The sequence below is a fragment of the Medicago sativa genome, chromosome 7 (assembly GCF_051527215.1).
Source record: "Medicago sativa cultivar Bolivia chromosome 7, Bolivia_mono, whole genome shotgun sequence".
Lineage (NCBI taxonomy): Eukaryota > Viridiplantae > Streptophyta > Magnoliopsida > Fabales > Fabaceae > Medicago > Medicago sativa.
In genome coordinates this window covers 30,325,151-30,340,274 of record NC_140755.1, presented here as the reverse complement: position 1 = coordinate 30,340,274, position 15,124 = coordinate 30,325,151, and the positions used below count along the sequence as shown (strand labels likewise).

At 36.6% G+C, this 15,124-nt stretch overlaps 1 protein-coding gene, 1 long non-coding RNA gene and 1 pseudogene across 2 annotated transcripts; 2 read left to right on the top strand and 1 right to left on the bottom strand.

Moving 5' to 3' along the window:
* The first annotated feature begins 2,508 nt into the window (after positions 1-2,508).
* Positions 2,509-3,204, top strand: LOC146905525 (secreted RxLR effector protein 161 pseudogene; annotated as a pseudogene).
* Positions 3,205-6,601: 3,397 nt separating this feature from the next.
* Positions 6,602-7,967, top strand: LOC146905524 (uncharacterized). Its single transcript, XR_015019882.1, has 3 exons — positions 6,602-6,676; positions 7,469-7,559; positions 7,689-7,967. It is a non-coding gene; the product is annotated as an uncharacterized LOC146905524 (long non-coding RNA).
* A 2,478-nt stretch (positions 7,968-10,445) lies between these two features.
* Positions 10,446-11,494, bottom strand: LOC146905523 (uncharacterized). The gene is made up of 2 exons (XM_085728566.1): positions 10,920-11,494; positions 10,446-10,824 (listed from the first exon to the last, which is right to left on the bottom strand). The coding sequence occupies exons 1-2, from the start codon at positions 11,492-11,494 to the stop codon at positions 10,446-10,448; spliced, it is 954 nt and encodes a 317-aa protein (XP_085584692.1).
* Between the last annotated feature and the right edge of the window lie 3,630 nt (positions 11,495-15,124).

Sequence of the window (15,124 nt, the reverse complement as noted above, 5' to 3'; positions counted from 1 at the left end):
AAGTGCTTCTACTGCAACAAGCAGGGGCATTGGAAGCGTAACTGCCCAAAGTATCTGGAAGACAAGAAGAATGGAAATGTTCCTACTACTTCTGCAGGTATTTTTGTTATAGAAATTAATATGTCTACTTCTACATCTTGGGTATTAGATACTGGATGTGGTTCTCATATTTGTACTGATGTGCAGGGCCTGAGAACGAGTAGAGCACTGGCAAAAGGCGAGGTCGATCTTAGAGTTGGAAATGGAGCAAAAGTTGCTGCTTTAGCTGTTGGAACTTATGTATTGACCTTACCTAGTGGTCTTTTAATTAATTTAGAAAACTGCTATTATGTACCTGCCATTAGCAGGAATATTATTTCAATTTCTTGTTTGGACAAGGCTGGTTTTTATTTTACAATAAAGGACAAATGTTGTTCCGTTTATTTGGATAATATTCTTTATGCTAATGCAATTTTGATTAATGGACTTTATATCCTAGATCTTGATATGCCTATCTATAACATTAATGCTAAGAGGATGAAACCAAATGAGTTAAATCCGACTTACCTTTGGCATTGTCGTTTAGGCCATATAAATGAGAATCGCATTTCTAAACTCCATAAAGATGGAATTTTGGACTCTTTTGATTTTGAATCATATGAAACATGTCGATCTTGTTTGTTAGGGAAAATGACAAAGGCTCCATTTACCGGTCAAGGTGAAAGGGCTAGTGATCTTTTAGGTCTCATACATACTGATGTGTGTGGACCCCTAAACATAACTGCTAGAGGAGGTTTTCACTACTTCATCACATTCACTGATGACTTTAGTAGATTTGGATATGTGTATCTAATGAAACATAAATCTGAATCATTTACTTTATTCAAGGAATTTCAAAATGAAGTAGAAAACCAACTAGGCAAGAAAATCAAAATGCTTCGATCTGATCGAGGTGGAGAGTATTTGAGCTTAGAGTTTGACAATCATCTAAAAGAATGCGGGATCTTGTCCCAACTCACACCTCCTGGAACTCCACAATGGAATGGTGTTTCCGAAAGGAGAAATCGAACCTTGTTAGACATGGTCCGATCAATGATGAGTCATGCTGAACTTCCAAACTCCTTATGGGGATACGCCTTATTAACTGCAGCTTATACACTTAACCGAGTTCCATCCAAAGCGGTAGAAAAGACACCATATGAGATATGGAATGGTCGAAAACCCAATGTGGGACATTTAAAGATTTGGGGTTGTGAAGCTTATATAAAACGACTTATGTCTACTAAGCTTGAACAAAGATCTGATAAATGTTTCTTTGTCGGATATCCTAAAGAAACTAGAGGATACTACTTTTACAAACCTTCTGAGGGAACAATTGTTGTTGCCAGAAATGGAGTCTTTCTTGAAAAGGATTTTGTCTCCAAAAGAATCAGTGGGAGCAAAGTAGATCTTGAAGAAGTTCAAGACCCACAAAGTGAAGACATACCGATGGAGGAACAGGAACAGGATACACAAACTGTTGTGACAGAAATTCCTATTCCAGTAACACAAGAACCACGTAGGTCTAGCAGGATACGTCAAGAACCCGAGAGATATGGGTATCTCATATCAAAAGAGGGTGATGTATTGCTCATGGACCAAGATGAGCCTGTGACTTACACAGAGGCCATTACTGGTCCTGAATCTGAGAAGTGGCTTGAAGCCATGAAATCTGAAATGGATTCCATGTACACAAATCAAGTTTGGAACTTGATTGAAACACCTGAAGGAATTAATCCTATAGGATGCAAGTGGGTTTTCAAAAAGAAAATCGACATGGATGGAAAGGTTAATACCTACAAAGCACGATTGGTTGCTAAAGGTTTCAAACAAATTCATGGTGTAGACTATGATGAAACCTTTTCACCAGTTGCAATGATTAAATCCATTCGGATCTTACTTGCTATCGCTGCATACCATGATTATGAAATCTGGCAAATGGATGTCAAGACTGCTTTCCTTAATGGAAATCTTCTTGAGGATGTGTACATGACACAACCTGAAGGATTTGGTGATCCTAAAGCACCCAAGAAAGTATGCAAATTACAGCGATCAATCTACGGATTGAAGCAAGCTTCCAGAAGTTGGAATCTTCGTTTTGATGAAACTGTACAACAATATGGATTCATTAAAAATGAAGATGAGCCTTGTGTTTACAAGAAGGTTAGTGGGAGCATAGTTTCATTTCTGGTTTTATATGTGGATGACATATTGTTAATCGGAAATGACATCCCTACATTACAAGGAATCAAAACTTGGTTAGGGAAATGCTTTTCTATGAAAGACTTAGGTAAAGCCTCCTATATATTAGGAATCAGGATCTATAGAGATAGATCACAGAGATTGCTTGGCTTAAGTCAGGGTACATATATAGATAAAGTCCTGAGACGTTTCAATATGCATGATTCCAAGAAAGGATTCATCCCTATGTCGTCAGGTATAAATCTATCAAAGACTCAATCCCCTTCGACTAACGAAGAAAGAGATCGAATGCGTGATATTCCATATGCTTCAGCAATTGGGTCTATCATGTATGCTATGTTATGTACTCGACCAGATGTCTCGTATGCTTTGAGTGCTACGAGCAGATACCAGTCTAATCCTGGCAATGATCATTGGATTGCTGTCAAGAATATCCTTAAGTACTTGAGAAGAACTAAGGATACTTTCTTGATCTATGGAGGTCAAGAAGAGCTCTCTGTAATTGGTTACACTGATGCTAGTTTTCAGACAGATCATGATGACTTTAAATCGCAATCTGGATATGTGTTTTGCTTAAATGGCGGTGCTGTGAGCTGGAAGAGTTCAAAGCAAGAAACAGTCGCTGATTCTACAACAGAAGCCGAGTATATTGCTGCATCTAATGCCGCAAAGGAAGCTGTTTGGATTAAGAAATTCATTTCTGATCTTGGAATAGTTCCAAGTATTGTGGATCCCATTGAATTACTATGTGATAACAATGGAGCAATCGCACAAGCCAAAGAACCTAGATCTCACCAGAAATCCAAACACATACAAAGGCGCTATCATCTTATTCGAGAGATTATCGAAAGAGGAGATGTTAAAATATGCAAAGTATCAACATTAGAGAATGTTGCTGATCCACTTACTAAAGCTCTTGCCCAGCAGAAGCATGATGGTCGTACTAGATCTATGGGTATTAGGTTTATGCCTGATTGGCTCTAGTGCTAGTGGGAGATTGTTGGTGTAAGCCCTAGAGGCCAATAATTTATGTTAAACTTATCTTATGTATCATGACTTTTATTATTGAATAATATATGGCACTCTTTATTATATTTATGTAATGTTAATAAAGTCCTTAGAATAGATAGTTCGTGTAATAATATAATTAAGTGTGACTTAATCATGAGATTACATTATCATAAAGAACGCTATTCTTAAATGCATCCGTAGTCAAAGCTTTAATATGAATAAAGGATAATAATAAAGCATCGAGACTATTATGTATGTAGACTGATGACCGCATCTCATGGGTCATAGATATGAGATATTAAGTCTATACATAGGTATAAGTATTAGGAGTAATATTTATACTGGATTGACCCACCGTGAGAATACTACATAGTATGTTATGATATTGTCATAAGATATTCTCACAATGATAATAATGTATATCGCTCTTAGACCTGAAACCACTATGATTCCTAGATGTGGACTCAAGTGCTTTGTTGCCATTCTAACGTTGTCTGTAACAGGATAACCATAACGTTGGTTGATGGGTACTTGATGAATCATGCTGAGGGACATGAGTGTCCTAGATGGGATTTGTCCCTCCTCATAAACAGGAGATATATCTTTAGGCCTCTTGATGAAATATGACTGTAAAACTGCATGGCCATGCCGAACTAAGTCAATATAAGATATTGGACTTATTCGTTATTCAGTATATTTTGGAATCAAGAAATATAAATATTGATCTATACAAGGGTGACAAAATATCTATGCCTTGGGATCAATAAAGATATCGAGACAAAGGAGTAAGTGTACACATGAGTATTATCATGGAAAGGTTTCGTCAGATCACTTGACATTCTTGTCACTTGGGTAGCAATGATGTGTTGCTAGATACCGCTCATTGTTTATAATATTAAATATTAGATTTAATATTATTGCCAACGTGACTAGAACCTATAGGGTCACACACAAAGAACAGTCAAAAGAGAAATATATAAGTATGACTTATATAAGGGGTGCGTTTAGTAAATAACGCTAATTAGTTAGCAAAATTACTAAACTCGTTGTTGGGCTTACTGAAGCCCAATAGTGACTTCTGACTTGCAGAGCACACTAGAAGTTCTATAAATAGAACTCTAGTGCTGAAGTTTTTGGTTACACGTTTTGAAGCAACCCTCTTCTCTGCACTTCTGATTCCTTGGCTAGCACCGAGTTTTGGAGGAGCACTGTTCGTGTGGACTTGCTAGAGGCTTTGCTGCTTGCGGCTTGCTTGGCTGTGATCGAGATTCCAGTTTCCAGTTTTCAGCTTTCAGATTTCACACTTCGAGGTAACAATCGAATCACTGATTCATGTTTGAATTTCGTAATGATCCAAGGAAAGAAAATCGAAATTATTCCGCTGCTTCTACTCCATTCTTTTATTCGATTTTCCTTCAGCACAAGGGACATATGTCGTGCATCATGCATAAGTTTGTTTCTTAGTTATCTTTCCTCATTGGTATTATTTAATAATTCCTAATACGTGGTTTGACAGAAACCAAATTACTTTGTTTTATTTATTAATAATAAAAGGTTTTGTATGGTGAGAGTTGTAGTGCATGTCAATATTAAAAAAATATGTTGTCTTGCTTCTCAGAGAAGGAAAATGAAATAATTGGTTTATCATACATTTATAATTTATAGCTTTTGTGGTTGTACTTCAGTTCTCTATCTCTGTGTAGGTTTCACATTAGACTAGATTGCAAATTATCTTTGGGCTATATTTTAAAGTTCATGTTCTTTTTCCAATATACGTTCCTTTTCCAATATACATGCTAGAACACATTAGATTATGCACACAATTATGGTTTGGTAGGCCTAGTATCTAGAGGAAATGCAATGGAATAATTTTTATAATTTATCTGTTATTTTTCATCTAATACATAGTATACTTGTACATAATTCTAAGAAGTGTTTGTATTTTGGAGAAAAATTGATATCTTATAAGTGTACAATACAATTAAATTTCATATCTTATACTCTCAGATGGTGAATTGTACTTGTTCTCACGTTTTTTAATGTCTTAATTCTATAGATAGTTTCTGTCATTTTTATTTTATTGTTTGATTTCTATCTATTTTAAATATATAATTTTTCATCTGAGACGAACTCTATTTCTACCTTTTTACTGTATATAAATTACTTGTTTGATTTGTTACATGGTTGTGATAGGTAATCCTTTAGCTAGTCAATTAGTTAACTAGAGACCTAGTAATTGAAAGGAGAGATCAGAAGAGGGTATCTTTTTGTTTTGGAAAGGAAATTGGTGTGTGACATAATTTACTATCAATTAGCACCATTTCATTTTATGTTTGATCTCAACTATGAAGCACAGACACCTCTAAGACTACGCGTGTCGCGATGTCCGACACGTGTCGGTATCCGACACTCCCATAACACTCGTACGACACATGTCGAACCGGTGTCTTAAATAATTTTTTTTCCTTTACTTCGACACTCCTACGATCGGTGTCCGACACCTATATAACTCATACGAGCCGTGTCGGACAACGCAGACAAATATCTAAAACAATTTTTTGTCTCTTGCTTCCACACACCGTATATACATTACAATTGATTAAATCTTTTTTAGCTTTTTTGATTGTAGATGAATAAATAAAGGTCAAATACTATGATATCTTGTTGTAGAACCTTTTCTAATTAAATAAATTGCTCAAGTTATATGTTATGTATGTATTTTAATTTTCATTGTAGACCAACTTTAAATAAATTAACATATATGTAGCGGTGTTGGTGTCCTACATTTTTTACATTAGCAGTGTCGACGTGTCGTGTCAGGTGTCCGTGTCGGAGTCCATGCTTCATAGGATCTCAATGGGTTTCTTTTCAAACATGCCTGATCTAATATGAATAGGGCTTCATAGTGTCTTGTTATTATTAATATGTGACACTATGCCACTTACATCCACTGGGTTTGTTGTGCTATGACTGATCACACTTGTGGCTTGTTGCTTCAACTATATTATGATTATTATATTATGTCTAAACATGGCAGTCACTTGAGAAACACCTCTAGGACTACATTGTGTATCATTGGATTTCTAGTACTGATATCAAACTACAGATAAATTTGACAGATTCTGTCACTGGTATGTAACATGGTTAAAAATGTGTTAACCTGAATATGAAACATAAAGTTCCGAAGACATTGACCATAACATCATTGCACTATGTCTCTTTATGACTTTGAGTTGTAATTACACTGCAGGTTCAAAGAGCTCCTTCGGTGGAAGGATTGCCTCTGCCTCCTAACATACAGGTAGCGTCATTTATGATTTACCAACATCTCTGTTAAAGTGGCTAGTGCTGAACCGAATTCTCGTTCTTGCAGGAACCACACAACGTTGGTTATGAGTATATTTTTGATCTCGTTGCTGGCCTAAAACACATGATTGCAGCACGGGTGAGTTTGTAACTCATGACATTATATATTCACTGATGATCCATGGTTGATATATGTCAAACTTCTGTTAAGTGTTTCCTGCTCAACTATTTTTTCATTAGCTCTATGATTTTTACACCCTTTTTGTTTGAGCTCGTTAGTGGCCTAATACACATCTAGTTTTTTCACATATCTCTTTCAAGAGGGTAAGCTAAACCTGATAATTCAGGCGACGTAAGGGTAGAGGTCATAGTCAATCAGGCACATGATAAAAAACATGTGGCAAAAGGTTCATCCTTTGATTAACTTACTTTGCTAACATGTATGTCCTTTATGTGTAAGTGTTAGTGTGTCTGCGATTTTTTCCTTCAAATAAAGAATATTTATCTTTGCTTTCAAGAGCATCGAATAGGTTCTTTTCTCTTGTTTAGGTTTAATAAGAAATAAGACACATATGGTACGTGCAGATTCTGTATGTTAGCCACTAGCCAAACATTACCAATTTGAGTGTGTGATAATTTTGTGAGGTGGTTGCATTTGCCATTTATTTATTTATAACCTGGACCAACGAGACATGATGTGCACTTTCAAATTAAAAGGCCAATCCACCTCCTATGAAGAATATTTAATACTATTCTCCAAAACATTGGACATTGCTTCCAATTTGCTTGTCAATGTCACACAAGGAGTTAACGCAATCAAGATATGATCCCCACAAATGTACTGTGTGATTTTAAATATGCTATTAATTTGTAATCATATATATAGGCATTCATTTTCTAACTAAATTTTTTGCTACTTTTATATATGAAGTACTTTGAAGATCACAAATGTAAAACCTATTCTAAAGATAAGCTAGTTGAGGTCGAGGAGGATTGGGCAACCTTTATGGTCGAGTATATTAGTGAGTTTCATTTTCTTTTTTAACAATTTTCATTTGTGTTTTTTTTAATTTTGAGTTATTTTAAACCTTAATTGGTTATGCTGGAAATTCTATGTTAATTAATTTTTCGTTTCATATTATACGACACAGGAAAAAATGATGCTGGTAAATTTATCAACGAGTCCTCTTAAATTTAGGTGTTTTTTTGTTGGTAATTGTGGCTGCTTTTAGGTGCTTTTTTCTTTTTCTTTGTTTTTTTTCTAATTGTGGATTGATTAATTATGACATTTGTAATTAAGTTTATGATCAATTTATAATTAGATTATCATGAATGCAATTTGCTATATTCATATTTCAGTAGTATCTGTAAGATTTAATTATAGCAGAATTGGTTGTAGATATTAAAAAAAAACGTATCTTTTATTAGCGCTTTCAATTAAACGCTAAGAAATCCCTGTTTGAGTAGAAAGGATACAATAGCGCTTTTCAGAAAGTGCTAAAAACGGCTGTTAGAAAAGCTACTTTAATAGCACTAGAATAAGGCTATATTAGCGCTTTTCTGAAAGCGCTATTGACGTATTACTATTTAATAGCGTTTGGAAAGCGTTATTATAGGCTCCTGACCTATTATAGCAGGGGCTTTCTTAGCGCTTGAGAAGCGCTATTAAGAGCCAAAATGAGTGCTATTAAAGGGGGTATTTTGTAGTAGTGCTCATATAATATTCTGTAATAGCATTAGAGAGAGATAGGGCTTGTTCTTCATAGAGTGAGAGTGATAGAAGGTGTATTCTTCCTCATTTGTTGAGAGATCACAAGTTTGTAATGAATCCTACTCTTTCAATTCAATCTTGCAAAGCTTCCATGTCAATGAGTAGCTAAATCTACATTGTTGGGATTAGAGGTACTTGATCTTAGCTAAACATGTAATCTTTTGATCTTTAAATATATGGTTCTAGCATTTAATTTGAAATTGAAATTATTCTTGCACTTTATTGTTTATGTTTGATTTAATTGTGAAATTCTGGCACGTTAGACTTAGGATGTTCTAAGTGATGTTTCAACACCAAACACAGAAAAGCAGATGTTGTACACGATGTTTAGAACATTAAGCTAACCAACATAAACATAATAAAATAAAATAACAGACAAGAAAGAAAAGAGCCAGGAAGGATATCCACTAGTGCAGTCCGTATTCAAAAGCTCTCAGCAAACCATGTTTGCACTGATGACCTAGGACCTACCCCAACCAGATTTCAACCTAGGAACTCCTAGATCTGAGATCCCATCTCACTCCCTTACAACTAATCACAGACCCTGTGATTCACAAATTACAGACACTTATCAAAATGAAGTTACCTACAAAACATAACAACTTGCAACCGTGCTTAACAGCTTAGATACAGTTCACAGACTACCTAACTCCTTGCTTAAAGCTTCGGAGTAGTGCACAAATTACAACTCAAAATACAGTCCTAAACATGCATCAAGATGATACACGAAAGGCTCACAAACAAAAGACTCAAAACCCTAGATAAACTATTCTTCTAAAATGATGGCTTAAATGATTCTTCAGGTCTTCCAGTCTCCTTTAAATACTGATGCAAAGCAGGTCATAAACATAATCGGGCTTCAGATCAAACCGGTGATCCATTACTCAGTCAACATGGCTGGATAAGGAAACTCCTAAAATGTAGGCACATTAATAGGAACATTATGATCACCTTCAAAAGACATTCCTAAGTCGTTACCACTTCCTTAGGAAATCACATACGTTCTGATCTTCTCATAACTGCTGACAGTTTTGACCAACACATGATGGCGTGGATTCCTTAAATCAAGCGAACACGTGTGTAAACATAGGCAAGGCACAGAACATACATACCGAGCCTGGATGTTGGAACATTGTGTTCCACATCTGAAGTGAATATTTGTTTTAGGCAAAAGTGAAGCCAATATACAAATATCCAACAATCTCCCCATTTGGCAAATTTTTGGCTAAAACAACTTGAGGCCAATCCAATCAAACTGGAGAGATAACACACGCAACCTTTCCTTCAATCTTCACAAAAAAAAATCTACCTGGAAGAAAGGTTCACATCCTCAGATTACCAATAGGTACCTTAATTACAGTTCTTCAGTGATCACACATAATCTTCAGGACTTAGAAGAAGTATATAACAAATCTCAGAACCTACTTCCATAATATTTCACAAATAAATCATCATATAAAATAGTAGGTAAGAGAAACAGGTACCATACTATAAAATCAGAGTCTTGCAGCAATGGACACATAAGGAAAAATAAATTCCTATATTATCCAAACCAGACAGTCAACTGTCATAACACGCTACTTAGATAATCGAAAAATGAACTCCCAGACAACATTCAGTAGCTCAGACAGGATGTTCCAACATCCATAGAAACATTCAGGGACACAGAAAATTACTCCCCCTCAAGGAGCACAATCAGCATTTCTAATACTCCCCCTGAATACATGCATAAACAGAATCATGTTAAACCTAGAGCAACATAAAAACATGCACACATCTAGAGTAGATACCAGAATACCAGAATCAGCTGTCTCAACATCAATAAGCACATTATCTGCTAGAACAGTCAGGATCATACAACATGGATAACATGGAATACTACTCCCCCTTTTTAGCCATAAAATATGCCAAACCAATAACAGAAAGAGACCCAGAACCAAACCAGGATTACCAGATACTAAGGGCAGAAAAAAAAACAAGATCTTCAAGTTAAAGGATGTTCAGAACATAAGAGTGCCAAGAAAATAAGGTAGACAATATTCGGTTACAGACCACATCACTTAAAGTGCTTAAATTATCCAGGGCATAGCCCACAAATCAAAAAGAAAAACAACAAAAGATAAAGGAGCAGAAAAATTCATTCTTTTGCCTCAGAGCTGCTCCTAGATGCTTCTTCTTCATCCTTGTCATCAGATTCCTCATCCTCATTGCCAGAGCCCTCTTCATCTTCTGCTTCCTTCTCACTTACATCTTCCTCAACTTCTGTACCAGTATCCTTCCTGTCCAGAGTAGAGATCATGAGCTCAAACCGAGCCTTCCTTTCATCCAGCATTACACATGTGTCCTTCAAGGCTGCAATAATATCTTCCTTTGTCATAAATCCTGTATTAGGGGCAGGAACAGATGTTCCAACAAGATCTGGAGCATGATTATCTCCAAACAGTTTCTGATGAAAGGTAAGAGGAGATTCCCTCTTCATGGCCATATCAGCAGCAGAAATGAGATCTGGATGTTGACTCAGCATAATATTACAAAGCAAGGTGTGGGAAAAGCAATGGGGAATTTTACAGCATCATATTTGGCATGATTCACAGTCTGGTCAAATACATACCTACCAATATCCATTTTAGTTTTTGTTCTTACTGCATAAATGAACCTACCCAAACCTGTGGCAATATCAGATGAATGAGTGGTAGGTACCCAATTAGCAGCCCCAATTCTGTTGAGCACAACATACTTCATACTCAGCTTCCGAGAAGAAATTTTTCCTTTCTTTGGCCACACCTTCACCTTATTGGCCGTGATCTCCTTGCAGATCTGATTGTCAGTAGCCTCCACCTCAGCAGCTCCTCCTTCAACACCTAGAAAATTGTTGATGATGTTAGGGGAGAAGTTTACACACTTTCCTCTAACGTACACTTTCTGATAATCTCTCCTAAGAGGGTTATCACAATCCTTTGGAATGTTCACTAAGAATTCTCTAACAAGCTTTTCATAGCACTCTCCTAACTTACACACATTTTTCTCCAGACCAGCCTCTCTGATTAAACTCATAACCTCCTCAATCTTCAAGGCCTCTTCACTTAAATCTCTTTCCAAAGCAAGCCTCCTATGGTAGATGAACTTCCATCTTTGAGCAATGCTTGGAAGATGAAATGACACGTTGTCAATAGGCACATCTTCCATAGTTAGTGAATCTTTCTTCCCATCAGTTTTCCTGGATTCTGGAGTGATGTTCTACACATCCATATCAGCATCATACTCAGACTCACTTGAGGAAACAACCTTTCTTTTCCTAGAACTACTACCACCACCTTTCACAATCACCTTACTCCAGCTCTTCCTGGGACCAACACCAGTCATCTTTGCCTTTCCTTTTAAGGCTTCTGTTGTTGCAGCAACAGTCTTCTTGGAGCTTTTGTTAACACAGGGAACTGCTTTTCCCTTGTTACTTCTGAGTCTTTTTGCTACACTCTCATCCAGGGTCTGAGCCAGAGGAACATCATCCGATTCTAGATCATCAACATCTACCACAACATCATTTCCATTTTTATCACCAAAATTCACTTCTTCCTCTTCCTCCTCAGAGTGAATACTACTATCTCCAGATTGAGACTTTTTAAAGGTGTTATCAGGGTTCTCATCCTCCTCAGTGTATGTCTCAATACTATGATCCTGTTTGTCACCAGCAATCTCCTCCTCACTATTTGGTTTGGCTGGTTGGCCCAAGGATGTGTCAACATCCGGTCCAACATTAACTTGACAGTTAGTTTCTTTAGGAGTATTTTTAACAGAGACCTCAGTACCAGTCTCCTTTTCAGGGTTATCCACATTCATGTTCTCAGTACTATCTATAGCGTCATTCAAGTCTTCTAACCATAGTTTTCTACCAGATACAGGTTCATCAGGAATTAGGGTTGAAACAGGGTTACCTTTTTCACGATCGGGTGTTGCAACATCTGAAGAATTCTTGGGATCGTCTCCAGCATCAGTATCATGAGCAGCGGAACCTTTCTCTGTGCCCTTAAAAGGATTCTCTTTTTCATAAAGATCTGTCATGGTTAGGGCTACCTTAGATTCACCCTTCTTAGTAGCCTTCTTCTTCTTAGATGTGGACTTAACTACAGTTTTCTTCATAGGTTTTACTGGTGGCACAGTATTGAGGGGTTTTACCATCTTCGGAGTAGAGGAACCAGATTCTCATTGTTCGACAGTCTTCTTTCCAGAAGAAACAGCATGATCATTTTTGAACTTCATGGCGAAGAGTCGACGATGGCACCGGGTGAAGTAAGAGAGAAGATTTTGGTGATCGGTTGAGTGGAGATGAAAGTAAATGGTTTCGAAAGAGAATAATGGGAGACAGTGACAAGGGTTAATGATGATATGATTGCGGTTAGTTGAGTGTGGGAAGTTAATTAAGCCAAAATCGCCTAAATAAGCGTGCACCAATAAGTAACCTGAAACACAACCTTCTTTTGCACGCTTGACCCTAGTTAACTGCTATAACCTCTTCCTCCGAGAAATGTCCAGTCTGTCCCTCAAATTTTCAAATTTTTTAAATTCCAAAATTTCTGTATATTTGTCAATTTAAATTTCTTTCGTAGGAATAGAGCTGATTTCTTTTCCACTGAAATTCTTCTGAATTTTAGTCTGATTAATTTCTAGAGGTAAACCACTCTGAGAACCTCTTATCATTTCTTGCGAGTGTGATGAATGTTGACCTTTCTGATGTTCCAGCATCCTATCTAACATGTCAGTCTGTTCTTCTGGAATACATTTGTAGCAATTATTCTTAGTCCTACTTCCTCTCATGAGTACCAGTCCCTCCTCATTTGTTACCCTGCATCCAAGTTTGTTGAAGCTCACTTCCAGACCTTGGTCACACAGCAGACTCACACTGATTAAATTTGAGAAGAGTCCTTCAACAAATAAGACATTATCAAGTTTGGGTAGCTTATTACTGATCAACTTACCTTTACCTCGTATTTCTCCCTTACCAACATCACCAAAGGTAACATACCCTTTCTCACAGGGTCTCATGTATTCAAAATAGCTATCATTCCCAGTCATATGCTTAGAACAACCACTATCAAAGTACCAAACTTCATTAGATGTTGACTTTTTAGAGATGTGACATACCGAACCAACAATGACACTCTTAGGCATCCATTTGTGGTTGAATTTACTTGGATAACCATATAATTTGTAACAGAAGGGTCTTATGTGCCCTTTTCTCTTACAGTGATGACAAATCCAAGGACAAGTTATCCTTTTCTCACACGGATGTTGTTGTGAAGGATCCAACATTGTCTTGTAATTAGAAGTGCCACCCTTACCTGAAGTATCAGTAACCTCATTATGCTTGTTAGGTTCTTCTTTTCTTATCATTCCATGATCTTCCACAGCATATGAAACTTTTCTGTTGCGTTGTTTTTGATTCAGAGGCTGATAATTAAATTTTATACCTTTTGCTTGTCTCTTGCCCTCACCTTCTATAACATCATTCAGAATTGCAGACCCATTTTCCATTTTTTCAACTTGCTTCTTGAACTCTTCAATTTGTGAGTTAAATCAAGTTACCTCAACATTGAGTTCAGATACCTTTGTCAGAAGTGTATTTTTTTCTGTGAGAAGTTGATTATTTATCTTCTTTTGTTCTCCTAGCATCTTACAAATTTTTGTACTTCTGGCATGCAGATCCTTATAAGCAGTAGCTAGATCATCATATTCTAGTTCTTCATCACAAGACTCATTATCAAAATAGATTCTTCCTGTTAGAGTAGTTACTTTTCTAGGAAACACACCTTCACATCCATGACATTGATCTTCCTTGAATTCACTTTCTTTGTCATCAGTACTAATACCCTTTTGTTTTTCTCTGATGTTGGGTCTAATGTTCTGAGCATCTGTTTTGAACTTCCAGTTTGCCAAACTCATAATTTTGTTAAAAAGTTTTCCAAGGAGCACTACAGATTCAACCAAGTTTTCATCATTTTCTGGATTCCCTTGAGTTTCTTTAATACCAGAGAAAGCATTATTATGTTCCTTTTCAACCCTATTGTTGATGAGAATTTCAAAATTCTGTAGAGATCCAATGAGCTCTTCAATCTTCATTTTAGAAATATCTTGGGCTTCGTCTATAGCAGTGACTTTCATGTCAAATCTTCTTGGTAAAGACCTGAGAATTTTTCTAACCAGTTTTTCTTCAGACATCTTTTCCCTAAGAATACCAAAAGCATTAGCAATGTCAAGAATATTCATGTAAAATTCTTGAATACTCTCATCTTCCTTCATAGTCAGGTTTTCAAACTAAGTGGTTAGAAGCTATAGTCTAGATCTTTTACTTTTGAGGTGCCTACATACGTAATTTCTAGAATCTCCCAAGCTTCTTTAGTAATATTGCATTGTTTGATCATTCTGAACACACTTTTATCAACCCCATTGAAGATAACATTTAAGGCCCTAGAGTTGGCAAGATACAATTCATCTTCAGGTAAGGTCCATTCATCTCCTGACTTCAAAACTGCGGTTTTATTGCCATCTTTGTCAAGAACAACCGGATGTTCCCATCCTTTCATCACAGCTTTCCAAGTCTTGCTGTCAATAGACTTGAGATAGGCACTCATACGTGACTTCCAGTTGTCATAATTGGTTCCGTCCAGTAAAGGTGGTCTGTAAACGAAACTTCCCTCTTTCTCCATATTGCCAGAATAAATCTCCTCTAGATCTCACCCAATAACAGGCAGGGTGCCTGCTCTGATGCTAATTGAAATTCTGGCACGTTAGACTTAGGATGTTCTAAGTGATGTTTCAACA